The sequence below is a fragment of the Athene cunicularia genome (assembly GCF_003259725.1).
Source record: "Athene cunicularia isolate RWA chromosome 1 unlocalized genomic scaffold, athCun1 chr1_part1, whole genome shotgun sequence".
In the NCBI taxonomy this organism is placed as follows: Eukaryota; Metazoa; Chordata; class Aves; order Strigiformes; family Strigidae; genus Athene; species Athene cunicularia.
This window is the reverse complement of record NW_020799091.1, coordinates 63,626,332-63,646,421: the sequence shown is the minus strand read 5'-3', so window position 1 is coordinate 63,646,421 and position 20,090 is coordinate 63,626,332. Positions and strand designations below refer to the sequence as shown.

The 20,090-nt window shown below is 37.8% G+C and overlaps 1 protein-coding gene across 11 annotated transcripts in view; it reads right to left on the bottom strand.

Moving 5' to 3' along the window:
* The window catches only part of MCF2L (MCF.2 cell line derived transforming sequence like), a 160,518-nt gene that overhangs the window by 13,010 nt on the left and 127,418 nt on the right, over positions 1–20,090 (bottom strand). For all 11 annotated transcript variants that reach the window (XM_026868510.1, XM_026868527.1, XM_026868503.1 and 8 more), the window contains 16 exons: positions 17,327–17,446; positions 16,470–16,586; positions 15,816–15,965; positions 15,013–15,137; positions 13,176–13,290; positions 12,092–12,211; positions 11,044–11,235; positions 10,653–10,844; positions 9,822–9,981; positions 9,603–9,673; positions 8,482–8,558; positions 7,416–7,482; positions 3,780–3,895; positions 2,762–2,831; positions 1,474–1,566; positions 1,227–1,319 (listed from right to left, as the gene is read on the bottom strand). In XM_026868510.1, the coding sequence (XP_026724311.1) occupies positions 1,227–1,319; positions 1,474–1,566; positions 2,762–2,831; positions 3,780–3,895; positions 7,416–7,482; positions 8,482–8,558; positions 9,603–9,673; positions 9,822–9,981; positions 10,653–10,844; positions 11,044–11,235; positions 12,092–12,211; positions 13,176–13,290; positions 15,013–15,137; positions 15,816–15,965; positions 16,470–16,586; positions 17,327–17,446 (1,878 nt within the window). The remainder of the gene's footprint in view (positions 1–1,226; positions 1,320–1,473; positions 1,567–2,761; positions 2,832–3,779; positions 3,896–7,415; positions 7,483–8,481; positions 8,559–9,602; positions 9,674–9,821; positions 9,982–10,652; positions 10,845–11,043; positions 11,236–12,091; positions 12,212–13,175; positions 13,291–15,012; positions 15,138–15,815; positions 15,966–16,469; positions 16,587–17,326; positions 17,447–20,090) is intronic.

Below are 20,090 nucleotides of genomic sequence, written 5' to 3'. Positions count from 1 at the left end.
AGGGAACAACAACATATTTACTGAGCTTTGCAAACAGCAGTAACTAGAAAGTTCCAATTTTTAAACTGAGTTTGGACTAAGTTTTTTAAGTTACCCAGTAGTTTTATACCACCTAATCTAGTGGGTTCAGTACTGGTTGGAACTCAGAAGACCCTGAAGTTTTACTCCTCATATTGGTTGCTAGTTGGACAAATACAGTTAATTAATCTAATGGTTTTGTAAACTCTACCTAAGAATTTTAAAATATGAAATTTGCAAACATTTTTTCATTACAATTGCTAATAATAAAAAAACAATTAAAAAACAACCCCTCAAAAATAAACACGCAAAAGGATTTTTTAGATTTGTTACATTTCAGAAATGAACAAATGTGAAAACACAGCCACATTTCATTTATTATTTTAAGTACGGTGAGGCCTGTGATGCTAGTGACAGACTTGAACTTACTGCACCGAGCACTGTCTACATATCTAAAGAGGGATCCCTTCTCCAAAGGTCTTATTTGTGAAGCTGCATCTTTCAATTTGATCCAGATAAACGTGGCTGCAAGTTCATGTGGAAGCCCCTAACGAGACTTCATAGTATGAGAATAAGCATTTACTCATGGACTGCAGGCAGTAAAGATACTTTAAATCAAAACCCTTTCTCATACTACTACACTCTTTACACAAGCTTACCGTCATTAATTCTTTACAAGCTGTTAACTTCAGCTCCATTTTAACTCAAGAGTAAATTTGGTCCGAGTCAATGTTTTTAAACTACTGTTAAATATTGAAACAGGTGCCTACGTGGGAAGTATTTCTTACTTCAAACATGGCAAAACCTTATACTTTAATTTAAAATTCTGGGATAGAGTATCCCTCCATTTTGCTCTCTCAGTACAGCATATTTAAGTGAATCACGACAGCACCGTAAAAACACCACACAGCGCTCTCAGTCAAGTCCGTTTCCTAGAATGCCCTTTCTAGAATCCAGCAAGGCAACTGTCTGCAATATGTATGAGGCAACTGTCACTGAAGAGTAACAACTCTTTCAGATACTCTCTTTTCTTTGTTGCAAAGGTTTCTTGGTCCTTCCTGAAAGTTGATAGACTGGCATTTTGCTCTCTTTTGATTTATACATCATTCGCTAACATTGAGGTTTCTCTCTGGCAGGCTGAGAGAAGTAGCATTTCAAAAAAACAAACACAAAAAATGTACTCAGCATTAGAGTGCAGTAACACATACCTTTAGCAACAATTGGTATTTGGTTATTCTTTGAACAGGTTTCAGCAAGTAGGAGTCCAAACTGAGCTTGTGATCAAGTTTCCTTTGACACTCCTGTAATCAGTGTTGGATTTAATCAGGATACTAATAGTATTTTTGTTATTTGTTCTCGATATCATTTTTTATTAATCATATTACACTATAAAAAACCAAAACAAAACACCAAACCACAACAAACCAACCCCAAAACAGACTGAAGCAAGCATACCTGGAAGAATACAGAATCTGAAAACTGCCTCCACAAACTTTCAGATCGAGGTTTATTTTGGCAGTATTTTTCATAAATCTGGAAATCTTTCATCTGAAATTCAGTAGATAAACAACAATTTAATAAATTCTTGTAACTTCAATAGACCAAGTTCATGAGAATTTTTTTCATCGTCAATAAGGCTACAAAAAACCCAACAACAATACAAAAATGCAATTCCTTGAGGCATTGCAAGTAAAACCAAATTATTCTAAATCATTGATTTTGTAAGGGCTACTAATTTTGTACTTGGACCATCAGAATATCACGTTCCTGTTCATTTTTGTTTCAGTTCAATGTTAAGCACCTCATGAAGAAGCATGTGTTTACAAATATGTGTCTATTATAATATGAAAAATACTTCTGTGAATGTGCAACCATGAGTCCCTCTGTGCAACTCATTGAAACGTCTTCTCCCTTTTTTCTTTACACATTTTTATTTTATTTTCACTGTGGTAGACCAAGCAGTTTGTTGTCCCTTATCAATTCGGCAAGAGCATAACTTCAGCAGTTGTTGAAAGCAAAAGGAAGTAAGACCGTTGAAAATGTTAAGAGTAGCTGCAAGTACAAAGGAAGTACTAGGTAGGAAATCAGCAGGCACAAGAGCACCTCTGTCCCTCAGTTTTAGGAAACAGCACCTCCATGGGTGCAGCCATTAAACAGGAGGGGGAGGGATGGCTCTTCCCAGCATTCTTAGAGCATCAATAGGCAGCAGCAACAACAGAAGACTGATTTCCATCAACAGATACCTATTTAGCCTTCAGTATACTACAGGTGACACTCACTGTTTAATAAATCCAGATTAAAAAGGTTTAATTCTGTCATAGTTTTCTCTTTTCAGAATAAAAATAACTTGGACTTACTCTGTTGAGGTGTACTCTCCAAAGAAAACAGAAAACAACAATAACAAAATCCAGTAAAGAAATCTGACCAAGTAAACCATTTACAACTGTAAATCATTTACAGTGATGTGAAATCAGGCAGTGCATGACTCCATGTTTTCCTAACTACCACTTCAATAAAGCAGTTTCCTTTCAACAAGGTAGTAGCTCTTTCTAACCAAATTAATTATCACACAGGGTGGAAAATATCCCCAATTCTCAATTAACATCTACATTCTCAACCTGTTTGTTACCTGTCCAAGACAAACAAAGGGGATGCAGTGGCAATTGCTACATCAAAGTCACTATTCTATGTTATACTCCAAGAATGGTTTATGAACAAAATTCCAGTAAAAGATGACACTTACCTGACCCAGAAAGCACCGTCCTACTAATTCTGGATACTCTATGTAGTTTTCTAGTTCTCTCAAAAATATTCTGTAAGGAAGAAGATTTTCTTAGAGTACATGTTTATAAAGTTGTAATAAAAATTCACATTCTCGCAAATTCTGGAAACAGGTGCAGTTCTGTACCAGAAAACTAAACAAAACTCTTCTACATCATGTACTTAAAAGGGGAGAGCAAATGAAAACAAACATTCCGACCAATTTCTTTTAGCTTACTGTTGCTACAACCTAAATCAAGTAAGATTGGGGAAGAAAGGGAGATTTTGTTTCCTTGCCTTATGTATTCAGCAGCAGGATCTCTACAGTTTAAAGTGTTTGAATTTTCCTTCCAAATACTACCAAACACCACAAAGCAAAACAAATGAACCAAACTCCACCTCCCCAAGCCAAAAAAAGCCACCACACCCACAAAAGTATCAGTGGCAGAACTTCCAGTCTAGTTTTGCCTCAATAAGAAACAATTATTTAATGTGCTTAACTTCTCTTGAAAATACGTCTCTTTTATACCAATTTAAATATTATCCTGTGAAGAAACACCTCTCTAGCAGCAAGGATTCCAGTTTCAGAAAGGTCACTCAGGTATAAATTTAACCAGCCCCTTGCAGATATAAGAGTGGAGAATCTGTGGCTTAGAGTAATATTACTCTTCATAGCAAAAATCATGAAAAAATTAAAGAAAACTAAACCCAAACAAACCTTGCTTTAATTAGCTTCTATCCAGATCCCAGTACCTTTCTTCAGAAGGAGGATCACAATGCAGAATTTTATCTGTGTACTGCAACCATTTGAGTAAAGTTTCACAGAGCTCTGCTGATCTTTTATAGATACCTTGCTTTTCCTCTTCTATGCAATATGAACTTTGATGTGACAGGTAGCCAAGCGGGGCCCAGTAAGGGTCTTTCAGCAATTTAAATCAGATGGAAAAAGAGTCAAGAATCCCATCCAAATGCTATTTTTAGATCTGAATGAAAATCCTCACCTATTGTGAAAGTGATAAATTTCTTCCATATTCCCAAACAAGATATCCTTCTTATTTTGTAGGTCTGGTGAAATGAGATGAGCCATTAAGGGGTTGTCCATCTCTGCAGCATAACCCTGCAACACAGGATAGCGGCACACCGATTATTTCCCTTGCGGGACTTCTTTCTCTCTGACAAGGCAGTCTGCCTGCAGGCTGACAGACGGAGAGCAAAGAAAGGCCTCAGTATTGATCATGAGAAAAGTATACAAATTCTGGGTTTCCAACAGCCCAGTAAGACACACTTACAGTCTTTAGAAAGACACTCAAGTAATTACTGCCATTTTAGTTCAGCAAGGTTGAAACCAAGTTTGCAGTCATTTCCACCAAGCAAAGGCCATGCATTCCCATCCTGCTTTCAAATTATAGTTTGTACTTCTTCTGTTAAGACTTTACACCTCTGAATTTAAAGCCACAATTCCAGTACACATGCAAACCTTGATGGTAGTCTTAACAAGTTGACTGTAGTTATTTGTGCAGGTAACAGAAACCATTAAGGTGCAAATTCTATCTTTAAGACATTTTCATTAGATTTGATACCAGAAGTCGTAAGTTTAGTTTCTGACATCTTACATTTGTCACATAAGGCCACATTCTCGTCTGTCTATCTGTTACAGATAAGGAAAAGAGAGCACACAGGTGGCTTTAGCCCAGGACTGTTCTCTGGTTCTAAGGTTACTTATCTGTGGTCTCTCAAAACACTAAAAAAAAAAAAAAAAAAAAAAAAAAAAAAAAAAAAATCAAAACCAAACAATGCCCCCCCAAACCCTAAACAAAACACCTCCAACCAATCAACCAGAGAAACTGCAAGAATGATCTAGCACCTGTATCATAAGCACATTTCTTCATGTATGCAGATTTCATAGTGTTCTGACCCTGAAGGAAGATGATGCAACCTGCTCTAGATTTGGATTAGATTACTCTCATGTTTTGTTTTTGTTTGCTGATTATTTCTTTTTGAACACAATAATCATAGAGAAGGAGATCATTACATTAGTGACACTGATTATAATAAACTGCACTAAATTATAATAAATTGCAAATTAAATGAAAGGATAAGCAGAAGTGCACCTACAACTAAGGTTTTTAATTTCGAAGGGATGTCCTAACAACAAAAAGTAGAAGAACTGGCTGGTAAAGTCAGCTAGCCTGAAGAATTCAAGTATTTGGATAGGACAGTGATTAGATTGTTATGTTTTGGTTTTTAAAGGAATCTTTCTGATGTGAAAAAGTGTGTATTTTTTTCTCAAACACCACAAGAAAGGAAAACTAATGGTATAGGCAAAGATGCTGGAGCTTATAGATCGCTAGCCATTGGTCCCTCTCTCATATCTCTCCTCAAACAGGAAAATTCAGAGTCTGAAAGAGAGGAAAATAAACCCAACCCAACAAAAAAGTGGTAGTATCTTAAAAAATATAAAAATAATATACATAAAATGGAGTTAGAAAATTAATAGGGAAAGATGAACTGCAGCCACCATGCAGTTCAGATGCAGTGAAGAGATACATGAAAAGAATGATCTGTTTCCACTTGAAGTAAATGCTCAACACTGCAGCAAAGCCAGCACTGGCATAAAGAAGGGGTACCTAATGCAGCTGTGGTGAAAACAAACTTGACAGAGTTTGGCATTCTGTAAGAATAAAAACATGAAATCCATACATTGACAAAAGGCTCTTGACTTTTTTTTTTTTCCCCCACTTCAGGCTGGCATAGTACTTATGAAGGTTTTTTTATATTAAATTTCAGAAATGTTTTTACTACTTATGCCGTACTTGTGTTTTAAGAAAGGAGAGAGAAAGCTACTCCGTGCAGCCACAGGATTTAATCTTACTTTAAGAATATATAAAGCTTTGCTCAGTCTTCCATTTGAAAACTGTTCTAAAAGCATTGAAGTAAATGGGAAAAAAAAAAAAAAAGAGTCAAATACAATACCTACAAATAGACTAGACCAATATTTTTCCTCAGTGAAAATTACTGGATTCACAGTCTGAAGTGGGGTGACCATGGTTATTAATGAAAGGAAATCTATCAAGCTTGGATAAAAGCAGCTATCGCAGTTTTCCAATAATCAGCCTTGTTTTTTTCTACTGGAATCCTTGGCAGAAAGAAAATGCATGGCAATTAAATAAGACATAATAATAGGATACACTGTCCATACAAAGGAGCATCAGATTACGTTACAGGAAAAATGGAATATTAATAGAATAGGAGAAACACAGGAATTGGGAGAATACAGAACTATGGATTAATAACTTGAATTACTCAAAAGCTGGAAGACTGCCATTAAACGGTACCTCAGCAAGGATCTGATCCAGAATTACTGCTGGCAGTCCCAATCACCCAAGCCCAGATGAATCCCAAACTGCGAGGAGACACAGAGAAGCATGCCTGGCATGGTCAGAGTACTGGGGAGTCTATCACATTGGCAGAAAACCAAGACAGTTTGGCCTAGCAAGAAACGGTTGCCCTATACTCCATGTAAATCAAGAGTAATACCAGAGCAATAGAAAGATTCTGCAACAATCCTCCAGTAGCAGCAGTAAGGGACAAAAATCCTCCAACTATTCAAGTCTTGATTTTATGAACAAAACTGTACACATAGCTTTGCATACAAAAGCAGAGAATAAAGTAATCCCTAAAGTCCACTCCAGACCTACCTTGCTTTATTACCACACATCAGATGTGACCATTGTATTGTCATCAACACTTTCTAGCAGTTGGACTGGACCCAGGAAGCTGAGCACAAACTAGGCAAAAGCAAGACCTGGGTTCAAAACCCTCATACAGTACTCTAACATACTCAGAAATTATCACTCCCAGTCCATAATTTAAGACAGATCCTATTTAGGAGCTTAACACTGGCATAGACACCAAGAGTACCCACTTGGCTCAAATCCAATTAATCCTGGTTAAAATAATTCAACTTCAGCCATCTGCAACTTCATCATCTCCTACAGTCAAACTGGACTAGAACAAAATGACAGATCCATGTCTGAAGACTTAAACCTGAGGAACAGCACATAATACTGCAGCGTATTTCTACAAGCAACTCAGCAGTACTGCAATTGTGCCTCCACAGGTGTGGAGCAAAGGGAACACCTTTGTTGCCGCTACAATTTTGAAACAGAGACTCTGTTGCCACAGTTGTACCCAAGCTATTTGGAAGATCACTTAAAGATATGCAAAGAGGGATACAAGAAAAAAAGGTTTCTCCTCTAACACAAGATTCTCTTGATGCAGATTCACATTCCTGTGTGACAAATGACCTTCCTGGAGTTGAGCCAAGACTCTGGAATGAACTTTTGCAGGAATTAATGATCATTACATATCTCACTATGTTCCACCTAAACAGTTATGCATATCTTATTTTCTGCCCAATATGTGTTTTCTAATACAAAATCCTAATTGCATGAGTATGTCTAGAAAAAAACTGCACATTCCCGCCTCTGTGAAAATACAATGAGAGGAGAGATGTAATGACCACACTGCTTGACAGGACAAGCAGAGACATTACAGTGATAAGGAAAGCATAAGAGCATCTACGAAATAGAAGACAAATAGATTCACTAACAGCTGCAGTGAAATTTAATGTTTACCTCAAGAACGCAGAGCAGTTCTTCCACATATGCTCGTTCAGTCTCAATAAGTTCATTAATCACATGCCTGTAGACAAAGAATGACAATTAAGGCAGGCCTATTCACCTATGCAAAGTAATGAGGTAACATTGTCTGTGTTTCTATTTTACTTCAGACAATGAAAGCACAATTTCCAGGTAATGGAAAATGTTATGTTCCGAGGGTATTTTGGTCAACAGTTTATATATCCTGATTGAGAAGCATGAATTTTAAAAGCATTTTAATGTTAAATGCTGTAGTAACTGAATCAAAGCAATGAAGCATTTTATCGTTGTACAGACAAAATCTGATTGTGCTGTGTTTGCAAGTATTACAGGAGCTGGAGTTAGGGCTGCATGGGATTATCCAATACAGACTTAAAGTTACACCGGTCATTTTAAATTTAGAGACATTTAGGGCATACTTGAAATATCACAATGCTTCTTTAAGTTTGGTCAAGCAAGTATACTTCCCCCACAACACCCTCGCCTTGTGATTTTGTATGATTTAACATGTGGTTGTAACAGTGAAAAGACAGTGGGAGTATCCAGTTTACAGGTAGAAATGCAAGCTCTGCTATACACATTGAAGGTGGTACTAAGTAATTTTTTGAATACAGGTGATGCTGTTTAGTTTTCATGTAAGAAAGTGATTTTTCTTAACATTTGTCAAAAAAGGGACTAAAAAAAAGTAATATAAAAAGACAAAGTCTTCTGAAGCATGGAGACCAAAACCTCTGATGGATTTACAGAAGGCTTATTACTTGAAACTCTCTCATCTCTGGAATGAAAATATGTAGTAATCCTGCAATAGCATCAATTTGCTGCAGGAAAGCTAGAGTCTAGTACTATATAAACTATAAATGATGTTGCAGACAGACTGAAATATCTTCCTCTGTGTGTACAGAGCATAGCCATGGCATTTCAAAAAAGAACTGAGGCTTAATTCAGAGAAGCATACTTGTCTTATTAAAGACTTAGCCAAACTCAGAGTTTGGTGGAAACCAGTCAGAGAAAAAGCAGGTTTTGTTTATCAAAATATACTTACTGCCGTAACACAGCTAGGTTTTCTTCATCATCCATTGTAGATCCTCCTCTGCTTTGATGGAGTTCAGTCATTTCACTCTAAAGAAGGAAACAAACAAACAACAAAAGAATTATCACAGCATTACAGATGAGGGAAAAATCACTTTAAAATACAGTGCGTTGTTCTGAGCTCTACTTGCATGCATATTCATAGGAAAGACCGTGGCTCCATTAAAAATGAAGGCAATTTGCAAGAATGCTGCAAAAAAATCCACATCAACCTGAAGGTCTTGAAGCACACAAGAACATTCAGACACAGGGAGTTTTCCATGAAAGGCCAGCTTAAAAAGATCACGGTTCAAGGACCCTTTCCAGGAAGACAACATCAGAGCATCAGCATAATCTTGGAGGCAACACTGGCCTTAGTCTGTTTTCCAAGCTTAAAATGAGGTACTGTGCTAACCTTCTGGTAACTTCTAACTTGACACAGAAGTTCGCTCCTGCATCTTCTACTGTAACAGCTGACCTAATTACAGCTTGCTGAAAAGAACGAGAGGTTCTGCTTTCAATCCCTCCTCGAACCAACCGTTTTTTCTTAACTGTTGTCCCTACTGGTCATGTGGTTCTGCCTTCCTTCCCGCATTGTCTTTTGCTGAACCTTCACTGACACTGACTTGATACAACTCTAACCCAGCGGGAAACTACTTGTTTCTGTTGCTGCTGTCAGGTTACTTCCCTTGCCAGAGGCAATGCAGGAAGACCATCCCCACTTGGGAATGGCAACCCATTAGGTCAGATGAAACTGTCTTGTAGCCAATGACAACTATCTCTTCATTTTTGCCAGTTTTAAGACTAGCCAGTTACTACTGGCAAATAATAAATGTTTCCTGTTCGTGGATTTTTTATTTTGCTGTCCCTAACATTTTTCCTAATATAGGCAACTAATTACCTTCCCTCATACCCAACCCACCAACAAAACAGCCTCTATTTAAACCACATGACTGCTTCACCAGAGTTTGATAGGGGCAATATCATCAGTTTTTTAGTGGAACTACCTCATTCTTCTTGAAATTCCTGAATCTTGCACTGTATTATGACTGTCTCAAGAAGTATGGGCATGAAAAGTACAAAGCAAAAAATTACCTTTCCTTTCCTGTAGTTTACCTTCCGAAGCACACTGCTTTCTGAGTTGGATACATATTCTCTTTGAAGACCTAAGGATGTAAACCAGAATCAAACAGCAGTTAGAACTTGAGCGGATCTGACACAGATGTCTGTGTAACCACAAATTACAGCTGAAAGTTTACTTAAGTTTCTCAGAATAGCACAAAGAATTAGTTAAAGACTACTACAGTTACTTACCTGGAGAGGTACAAGGAGATTTTACAAAGGCTTCAGGTCTTGGTGCAACTGGCTGAACAGGACGTGTCTGCTTAGCTGCCAGTTTCTTAAGACTTATTTGTCTCTTTTGGAACATTTCTTCCATACTTTCTTGCTTCTGGAAAACTTTTTGTACATGTTCCTATCATTGTCACAGAAATAAAATTTAAAAAAATCCCTGTCAGAGACCTATCAAGAAGCTACACTGTCATTTACAGCACATTGATTTGAAATTGTGATTGTTTTTATAGCATGTATAAAAATATTACCCTACTCTTCACTCCTAACAGGGCATAATTCACAGTCATTCAGTACACTGAAATGTCACTTCATGAAACATTTTGTTGTAAAGAAACCAATGGGGTTCAGATTTCAATTTAAAAAAAAAAAAAAAAAAGACATTTTTTTTGGACAGTGTCTAATGGTTCTGCTACATGAAGAGATCAACCAGGATGAAAAGGAACATATTCTCAAGTTCTAAGAAAAAAAATCAGTTACAAGGCAGAAGTCATACAAATTATCAAGGACAGGCACATTTTTGCTACATAAAAAAAGATATTTCATATACTCACTTGGAAGATTTTTTTTTTTTTAAAAGCAATCCTACTCTCTGAAAAACTCAAGTAGTCATTAAAAGGCTCTGAAGCCCTTGCTTATTCAAAGATATGACAGGACTAGCACCTCAGGTAAGGAAATGTGTTGGCTTTCCAGTTCCCAGGTATAACTCTTCGCACAGATTATTTAGCTTTATCAATGGCCATGCAAGACAGCAATTCTAAATTAACAAATCAACACATAAAACTCTTCTGGTACCTTTAGGTCCTCATTGAGGATGTGTGCATACTCTCTGTAAATTTTATTCAACTCCTTGATTTTATTGCCTGCACCAGTGTCCAGGAATTTCTCGATCTCCTGTAATGCTGACTCAGCACCATCCTGAGACTGACACTTATCTACCGGCTGTGAAGCCAGCAGATAAATTCCTTCATCGCACCACTTCATAGACTAGAAACAGAGAAAACAACAAGCTCAGAACGCACCTATAACAGCACTGATCATTAAGAGGCCTAAAACATTTCATACCTCTACTTGTGATGTATTCAGCTGTTTAAGGAGAAAACTTCCAGCACACCCAGACACTTTTACTTGTCATTATGACAACTGGTTGACTGAGGTTTTAGCAAATTTACCATACAAAATTTACCTTTTCTAGTAAGCCATGCAGTTCTAGAGATTTGTTAAGAAGATTCCTCCTCTGTTCTGTCTCAGTAGTGAAGGCATCACAGAGATGATGAAGTTCACTGCATTTTGGAATAATGGAGTCTACAGCATAATGATTGCTTTGAATAAAAGCATCACCCTCTGACGCTAGCATTCTGGCTCTTGCTATGGTTTCCTAAGAAAGCAAGCATTCATTTAGTTATATCTTTCCTTGGATTAACATCCATGAAAAGTATTACAAATTATACCATTTGTTGTTATAGAGTAAAATACACCTTGATAATCTCTTTAGTTAACAGCTGCCTTGCTTAATAAATCAAAGTGATTTCCTGTCTTCCCAGATGCCCAAGAACTTTTATGACTCCTTCTTTATTGTATCAGAGTACTTCAGAAACGTTAATGGGTTTAAACATATGCCTCCCTGTGAAGGAACCACTATTGTCTTAGTTATTCAGCAGCATGTTTGTGTGCATATGCATGCAATCTGGAGTACAGCAGCAATCTGAACCCAAATTTAAAAATACCTAACTCCGGCATGTCAGCTTCAAGAGCAACAGCCTAATTTATAGAGCTATATATTTTATTGTGAAGCACAGATCCTAATAAGATTCCCTTTCTGCATTGTTCAGAGTGTATGTTTCCGTTGGTCATCTTCTAACATATTGTAATTCAATACACAGCTTTCTTGGTTTTGAGACAATGAAATAAGAGGCTTTAATAGGAATGGAAGTGGCCCCTTGATCACTAAGTGCAGAACTTGGCTATGTAGACACTTTGTGTAATTCTTCCATGAACTAGTCACACCAACTTTGTGACTGGTCACTCTGCTCTTTATTGAGGGATGTCTGAGAACTGGGCTGGCTCCAATGGTTAAAGACTTTATTCCAAATTCTTTCTGCACATTACTTGAGACACTGATTCTGCCCTGTTGTCATCTTAAGCTCTGCTCATAAGGTATCCTCAATAACCAAATACCATTCCCCCCCACATGCACTCATACTAGAAATTAAGGAGACTTGCAGAGTTCTTACACATGATTTTTCTTCAAAATTGGCAAGATCTTTCAAAATATGCTCCACATGCGAACAGCTGTTTCCCACATCTGTGAAAGCAGACAGTCTCTCAGACACAATATCCAAAGCCGCTTTGACCTGAAACGAGATATGTATCAATGAAGATGATTCCACCTCTCTGGAGGCCCATCAGTTAAATAGGTGATAACCATTATTTCCAGTCAGGTGACTCACATTATGGGGTTACTGGGGCACAGAGATGATCACTTTTTTTGTCAGCCTACCTTTACCCTCAATTCAAAATGAAAACAAATGCAATGAAAAGGCAGTGAAGTAATCCTGTTTCCTGGTACTGAACAAAAAAATTGCAGGAAAATTAATGCTCAGGAAACCTTTATGATCTTGCTTTTACCAGATGACAATAACATACAGCAACATTAACGTAAACAGCAAAATGTGACAGATCCTCACCCTAACAATTGGTTGAGAGACAGACATAAAGGCAGACACACTTGTAAGAGGGTTCCCAAGTGTGGCTTCCATGGAGACACAGGGGCCATGGTCTGAGATCAGCTACACCAGCATAAAGAGACTGTAGGTGCCATCAAGCATATGAGTTAAACTAACATGAGATCAGAAACTGGCTGTAAAAATTGTAGTTCAGCCTCCACCCAGCTTCTAACAGTGTGGTTGCAACTTCCCACCCACAGTGCTGGAGATTTTAAAGAAGTTTAAGCCAGAAGGTTTAGGTAAATCTTGGTTCCATAAAAGGGCCTACTGGCAAGATGAAAGCATCTGAGCCAGCATATTATGCTTCTGTGGTGGAGAACAGGTTTCAAAGGAGTTTTTGAACGCTTATATGCTTCTGGGCTCATGGAAAAAAAAATAATCATAAGACTGCAGAAGAAAAGCTATTATGCCTCTATAGGTGAGTATTCAAGGTAGTAAAGACAGCAGTATGTCAAGTAAGGACACGTACAAGAAAGAGGCTGGAGAAGGCTTTCAACCACACACAAGAGCTGCAAAAAACAAGAAGGGGGAGTATTTTATTCTGAATCATTTCTATATTACCAAATATTGATTTCCACCAAGAAGTTCTCACCTCTCTGAAATTCTGTTCAAAATTCCGAAGGCGCAGACACTGCTCAAGTTTTTGCTGATGCTTAATCCAAAACTCATCAAAGGCAGTTTCAGTTTCATGTAATTGAGCCAGAAGCCTTTAAAAAAAATATTGTAAGAATGATGGGTGCAACCTTCAAGGAACAATACAATCTTCCACAGTAAACAAAAAGCCTCCCAAAGCAATATTTTCCAGAAAAAATAAACTGGATACAGGAAATTTTTTGAGTATTGCACAGAACAGTTTCCTAGAATAACATTGATGTAAAACTGAAACCCAACACAAACATTAAGTTCTGAAAAATTGGCAAGTGCTGATTTGAAGCTAGCTGCTGCACATACTACTCAGCTCTGGCCTGGGGACATGGGTACTTGGGACTAACAAACATAAATAAAACAAGCAAATGTGTGTGGGCTAGGACCCAGAGGAACCCAAGCCTTGGGCTACAAGGAAAAATGAAGTCAGAAACTTGTGCTGCTGTGACCAGCCAGCTGCCCTTACATTTCATTCCTGGGAGCAAGGCTCATTGGTCATTGCTCTTCCTCTTCTGAGCAGAGTTACTACTTAAATATCACAGGCAAGCATACAGCAGTACTGCAATGAGAAGAGCCTTCTATTATAACTTTGGAAAATGCCTTAAAACTTTTACTTTTCAACTTATCTTCCAATATTGCACTTGACAGTATGGTACCCTATGGACTTCTCTTTACAGTGTGATTCACTGTACCTAAGTTACATCCAGGGGAGGCCATACAACAGCATTTTAATGAAATTTTGTCTTCAATAGCACAGAAAAGAACCCTGAATTTCCAAGTTAAAACTGATAAGAAAGAAGGTGGACACACACACAGAGTTTGTTCCAACTTCCGTCAGATATTGTATTGAGTGGGAACATTCTGGATAAATTAGCAACCCCCACCCCGAGTGTCCTTCAGATAGTTGATAGCAACAACGACCAAAAAAAGTGACTTCTGCCAAGCACTGTGGATTGGAATGGACAGTTATTTGGGAAGAAAAGTCAGCCTGAGTGTCACAGAAACACAGAATGACAGACAAAAAAAGAATGCAGAATACTGCCTGTGGGAATTGAGCTATGCTTTCATAGCTTTGTGCAAATTTACATCTGTGTTATGGTGATATAATGTCTTCAAACCTGGCAGTAATTTCACAGGGGATGGTGGGTGGGGAGCAAAAGGAAAAAAACATCTGTTACTTATATGCCCAAAGGAAGCATACAAGAAGTTTGTGCATAGATACTTCAAGAGCGGTGTACTCTCTAGTAGCCCTTTAAAGGCTACTAATGTCATTGGTAAGATATTAGCCATGTTAAAAGCTCCTTTGGGCAGGTTTAAAGAAAAAGAGATCTCCCACTTCAATCCAAAAGGACTTAACCAAAGTAGATAAATCTCGTGAAAAGATACCACTTCTGTCTCCCCCCTCCAGCTTTTCCTACAGCAGCAAAATTCCTTGGATTGCACTTTAGTCTCTAGACAAAGCTGTGATTTCTTTAAAATAAGGAAAAGCTGCTCAACTGTATAGTCTAAATCTGACAAGAAGGAAAAGAGAATGGCGTTACTTTGTTGGTACCAGAACTCAAACCCCATCCCCTATTTCCTTACAGCCAGGTGACCCAGAACTGGACATCAGGGGTTTACTTTGCTCAAGACAGATCTGACAAACAGAAGAGTTGTTTCTGAAAGTATGCTGACATTGTAGCATTTGCTTATTTGCTAAGCATGCAAATGGAACTAAGTAAGAGAGCTAGGGAGGGGTCAAGAAACCCAGACAAGCAGCACGTTCAGTGTTTCGCTCATCTCACCTTTCTACTGTTGTTTGATTGTCTAGCTGATCTTGATTCAGTTTGTATTCAGGATTCTCAGTAACTGGTTTTGTAATACTTCCAAGGATATCATCTCCCTGTTCTACTGCTAACCTGATATCCTCCTACAAAACAAAACAAAAACCCCACACACTGTAGTTGTGTCTTGTTTTTTTTAAGCAGACTTCACAGGGCACCAAACTGGAAAAAGAATTTTGCTTTCATAGCAATAGAGCAAGCATAGTTTGATTAAAAGCAATGTTTGACAACAAATACAGACAGTAAGTGCTAGATGTCAGCTTTTTCTACAGTTACCATCTTAAGATCCCAGTGTAACTGGGTTGAATTTCCATGATACATCTAGGGTCTCCTGAGGCTATAAATATCTCAAAAGTATTAGAGGTACATTTTGAAATGAACTTGAAAATTCATTTAAACTAATTTGAAAGAACATTTGTCCATTCTTCAAGAGATTATATATTTTCATATGCATGCAAATACAATCAAATTTCTTGTTGCAAACAAAACTACAAATTAAATACACCACTACTTACAAAGGGATTTGTTTCCACATACAAATCATTACACCATTTGTACATACATAAACTTAGTCTCAAGAAATGTCATCTTTGAATGCAAAAAGAATTTTTTAACATCAAACCAAGCAAAACAAGTTCAATAAGATTTCAATGTTTTGCATTATTACTGTCTATTAACATACTCCATATTTTCTATTAATATTATTAGCTACAAATTAAAACACGGTTTAACTAGAAGACAGCATCTTTACAAAAATGACATACCTTCATTTTGTCCTTCTTTTCTGTGTGTGTTGCAAGAAGAGAGCTGGTTGATTGCAAATCATTTGGTAGTTCTGTTTCAGCCAGCTCAGTCCCAAAGGACTGAAGAATCTGAGCTGTTTGCTTAACCTTTTGGGCGAAACCTTCTATAGCCTTTTGGAATAAAAACCATTAAAGATGTTTCATGCTCATCACATGCATATGTACAGACACACACATACACACAAACTATAACTCTCAAAACAAACCCGAGCAGATGAATTACAAGACTAAAAATTACTTAAAGTACAATTTTGCAAGCAACAGATACCGTCACCATTGACTCCGTAATTGTATATTTTTCCTAGGCTCATATCAGGTGTATCTTCCTCATATTGTTATAATCTGGAGTTATTTTACAACTTGTGCTTTTTCTTTCTCCTAGCAAAACCAATAAATCTCAGCACAATAATACACTGTAGTTCCTTTGCTCCAAGTGTTCAGAAAACCACTCCCAAATTATTACTCATATTATTTCTCTAAGATGACTAAGTACCATTGGGAACATCTTCTCACTCCAAGCAAGTCAACTTGCATCACTTGGAATCTGTTTATATAAATGATAGGGTATAAGACAGAAGGGTTCATTAAACTGAAAAAATAAAACCTAAGACTTACAGTGCGATGGGACAGCCATCTGTTATGGCAGTAATCCAGGGTGCCACCAAGATCTTCTGTTAATTGTGTTTTATCAATGTAACCCTGCAGTTCTGATACTGAGCCCAGCATTATGATCTGCAGCAGCAAAGAAAAAAGTGAACACGATCAGTGGCAAAAAGTCCCTTGTTAAGGATTCTAAGGTCCATCCTTCAGGCTCTGATAGGGAAAATTCAGTTTAATAGAGGAGCAAGTGATGGAATTCTTTCCTTTGGGTATAGAAAACCTAACTGAACAGTAGTTTCAGCTGAAGACGATGCAAATGTAAGTAACTTCATGTGAGCATGAGCACTAGGCATATTAATAAAAAGCTTATGGATTATACAACATAAATTACACCACCAGGGGTTTTTATCTTGACAAACCATACATGGCTATTTTCCAAGAGCAACATTCATTTCTTGTTCATTTCCCCTTGTTATCCTGGATCTGTGGGAGAGAACAGTAGCATCTCCATGGATTTGGCATGTAAGGGCTGGTTCTCAAAAATAAACAAGGGGTGGGGGAAGAGTGCCTTAAAGGCTATCTTTCACCCTTGAGATTTACATCCGATAAGTAGAATAACTTGTATATCTTTAGCTCATATAGTTTCAAAGTTTATTTTAAAATTAAATGCTCTACAATTACAATCAAAAGTATAATCAATCATTTGCCTCAAAATCCACATATTCTTTCAAGAATAAACCATCATGAATTAGCCAAAATTGCTGTAACTGCCTTTAAGCGTGTTTTTTTGTTGGTATTTTTTTGGTTCTTGCTGGCTACATTAAGTACTTTAACAGATTCCTGACAGTAAAGTGAAAACAGTGGATACTTACAGGTACTTTCATTTTAAACTCATCTTTGTTGAATTTGAAAGCAATATCCGACAGAGCTCGATGAAAAAACCCTGTTGGGCGCAGAACGAGGACTAGCTGCAGGTTTCCTGGGAAAGATGCCTGCAGAACAAGTTTAGTCTGTTATTTTCTGCTTCTCAGCTCCAGAAGATATTTTTGAACAAGGAGAAGACCCTCTTAAACCACAAACCGTATCAAAGGCCCCTCATAATAGGGTGAACAATTATAAATTTGCAAGGCTTGCACAAAGAGCTTCATTCAAAGACACATTTACTCATCTCTGGAAACAGAAATCTATTCTGGAATTGAATATTTCAGGGCTGGCTTGTACCACTCTTCAGCTAAGATTGCATCCGAGTCAAGGCGGCTAATGGACAGACAGCAGTGACTTAGTACTTCTTCAACAATAGTACTTTCCTGGTTACCTTGTTTTCTCTTTAACAGAGGGTGCCAAAAGAAACCTCCATTATTGTCTGAACACTTAACAGCACATTTCTAATTTGTGCATATACTGCCTTGCCAGCTGCCTATGCAAACTGTTGCCACCAAGACTGAATTTCTCAGGCAGTAGCTTAGAAATAAGCTTTAATATTCCTGGCAAAAATAAAAATCAAACATCATAATTCTCAGCTATGTTTTTTCTCGTCATCGTCCAACTAGCAGTCTGAGGTATCTTTCCCAGTTCTACAAGCGATCGGGGGAAAAAAGAAGAAAGAACTCAAGCAAAGAAATATCATTAAACTACTAAAAACTAGCCTCTGCTGTGGCAGAGGTTTGCATACTTGGCATTCAGCCATTCTTGAAATCATGAAGTCTTCTCCCCTATTCAGTGTTTCCACTGTAGGGAGGCAGTGAAGCTCACTAAAAAAATTATTCTTATAATGATTAAGTGTGCAATTTTCTTCATTATACTGTTGGAAATTATGTCACATTTCTAGCAAATTGAATTACTACCAAAAAAAAAAGGCCAACCAAAAAACAAACACTGGCTGAAGGACCCGATTCCATGCTGTGCTGTTTCCATGCCTAGTAAAACTGTTAGTACCTGGAAGGTTGGAAAGTATCTTAATACTCATTTTGAGGTTTCCAAGGGTTTCAGATATTTAGCACTAGAAATGACAAAGCTTTAAAGAGAAGAGTAGTTAAAAACTTTTATGGAAGACTTCACAGATTCATTGTGGTTTCCCAGATGTTCAGCATACAACTGAGATCTCAATTTGATTGAGGAACCTTAAAGGCTTGAGCTTTACAGGTGTCCAAATTTTTGAGAAAGCATGGTGGTCCAGTCCCAGAGGAGTCTGTCTGAGGGCTGGGAACAGAATTCAGGTGATTCTGAGTGCCCACACCAGCTCCTCCATCCTTGCACTGTAACAATCTCTCTGTGTATTAAAAGTAGTACACCCTGTGAACTTACTAACCCACAGTTATCAGAGGAAAAGCTTTTTATAGAAAATTCCTCTGTATTCAGAAGTAAAAGTTAAGAAAAGACTATATTTTACTTTTTTTTTTTTTTTTTCCTGAATTATTGTACAAAGGACAATTGCAAATGTATTTAATTATTTAACCTATAGTAAGAAACATCACAAGAAGGGACTTTTTAAAAAAAAAATTCAATCTCCTGAATAAACTTTTTAGAATGATTGCCATATAGTCTATTCATTTCACACATACAATAGACATGTGTCAATTTATTTTGTGCCTGTAACAGTAGTATTGAGAGTCTGAACTGTTAATTTTCTCCTTTAACTTATTCAATAGCAATGCCAACATTTCAGAGGAAAAAGCTCCAAGAAGAAGTATTTTTTAGATAACACATTTTTGAGAAAGATAAGGGGTCTTCATGTGAAATATCCATCGCACCACATGACATCCAGACATACTGCCTTTGGCAGCGCATGTTTGCCAGCCATTTAGCCTTACCCAGAATACTGGGAAATGTCTATCCTGTTCGCTTCAATTTGAGTAGATACATTAGGAACACACAACTCCTTGAAATTATGAAGCATGAAAGACACCAAATAGTAAAAGTAAATTTAAGTTTCATGTATGAGTAAGAAATGTCTTCATTCTAACTTTAGATTCTCACTCTTACACTTTGTGACTGTAGTCTAGATTTTTACTCCAGAATTTCAGAGAAAATATGCTGAAAGGGACCTGGGGGTGCTGGTGGACAACATGCTGAACGTGAGTCAGCAGTGTGCTGCTGCAGCAAAGGTAAACTGGATCCCAGCTGTATCTGCAAGGACGTTACTAGCAGAGACAGAGACATGATCATCCCGTGCTACTCAGCACTTGTCTGGCTGCACCTGGAGTACTGTGTCCAGTTCTGGTCCCCACAATTCAAGAAGGATGCGGGCAGACTGGAGAGGGTCTGAAGGAGGACCGCAAAGATGATCCAAGGGTTGGAGAACCTGCCTGAAGGAGTTTGGTCTCTTCTCCCTGGAGGAGGCTCAGTGGGGAGCTCATCACAGCATTCCAGCCACCACCTAAAGGGTGGCTACGAAGAGGGCAGAGGCTCTCTCTTCACAAGTTGCCATGTGGAGAGGACAAGGGGCAACGGGTACAAGTTGCACAAGGAGAATTTTCATCTTGATATAAGAAAGAAATTTTTTTACAGTGAGAGCAATCATTCACTGGAACAACCTCCCCAGGGACATGGTACAGTCCCCATCACTGGAGGTTTTCAAATGAGATTGGACAGGGTGCTAGATAATCTCACTGAGGCTCCCTTTCCCCATGAAAGGTT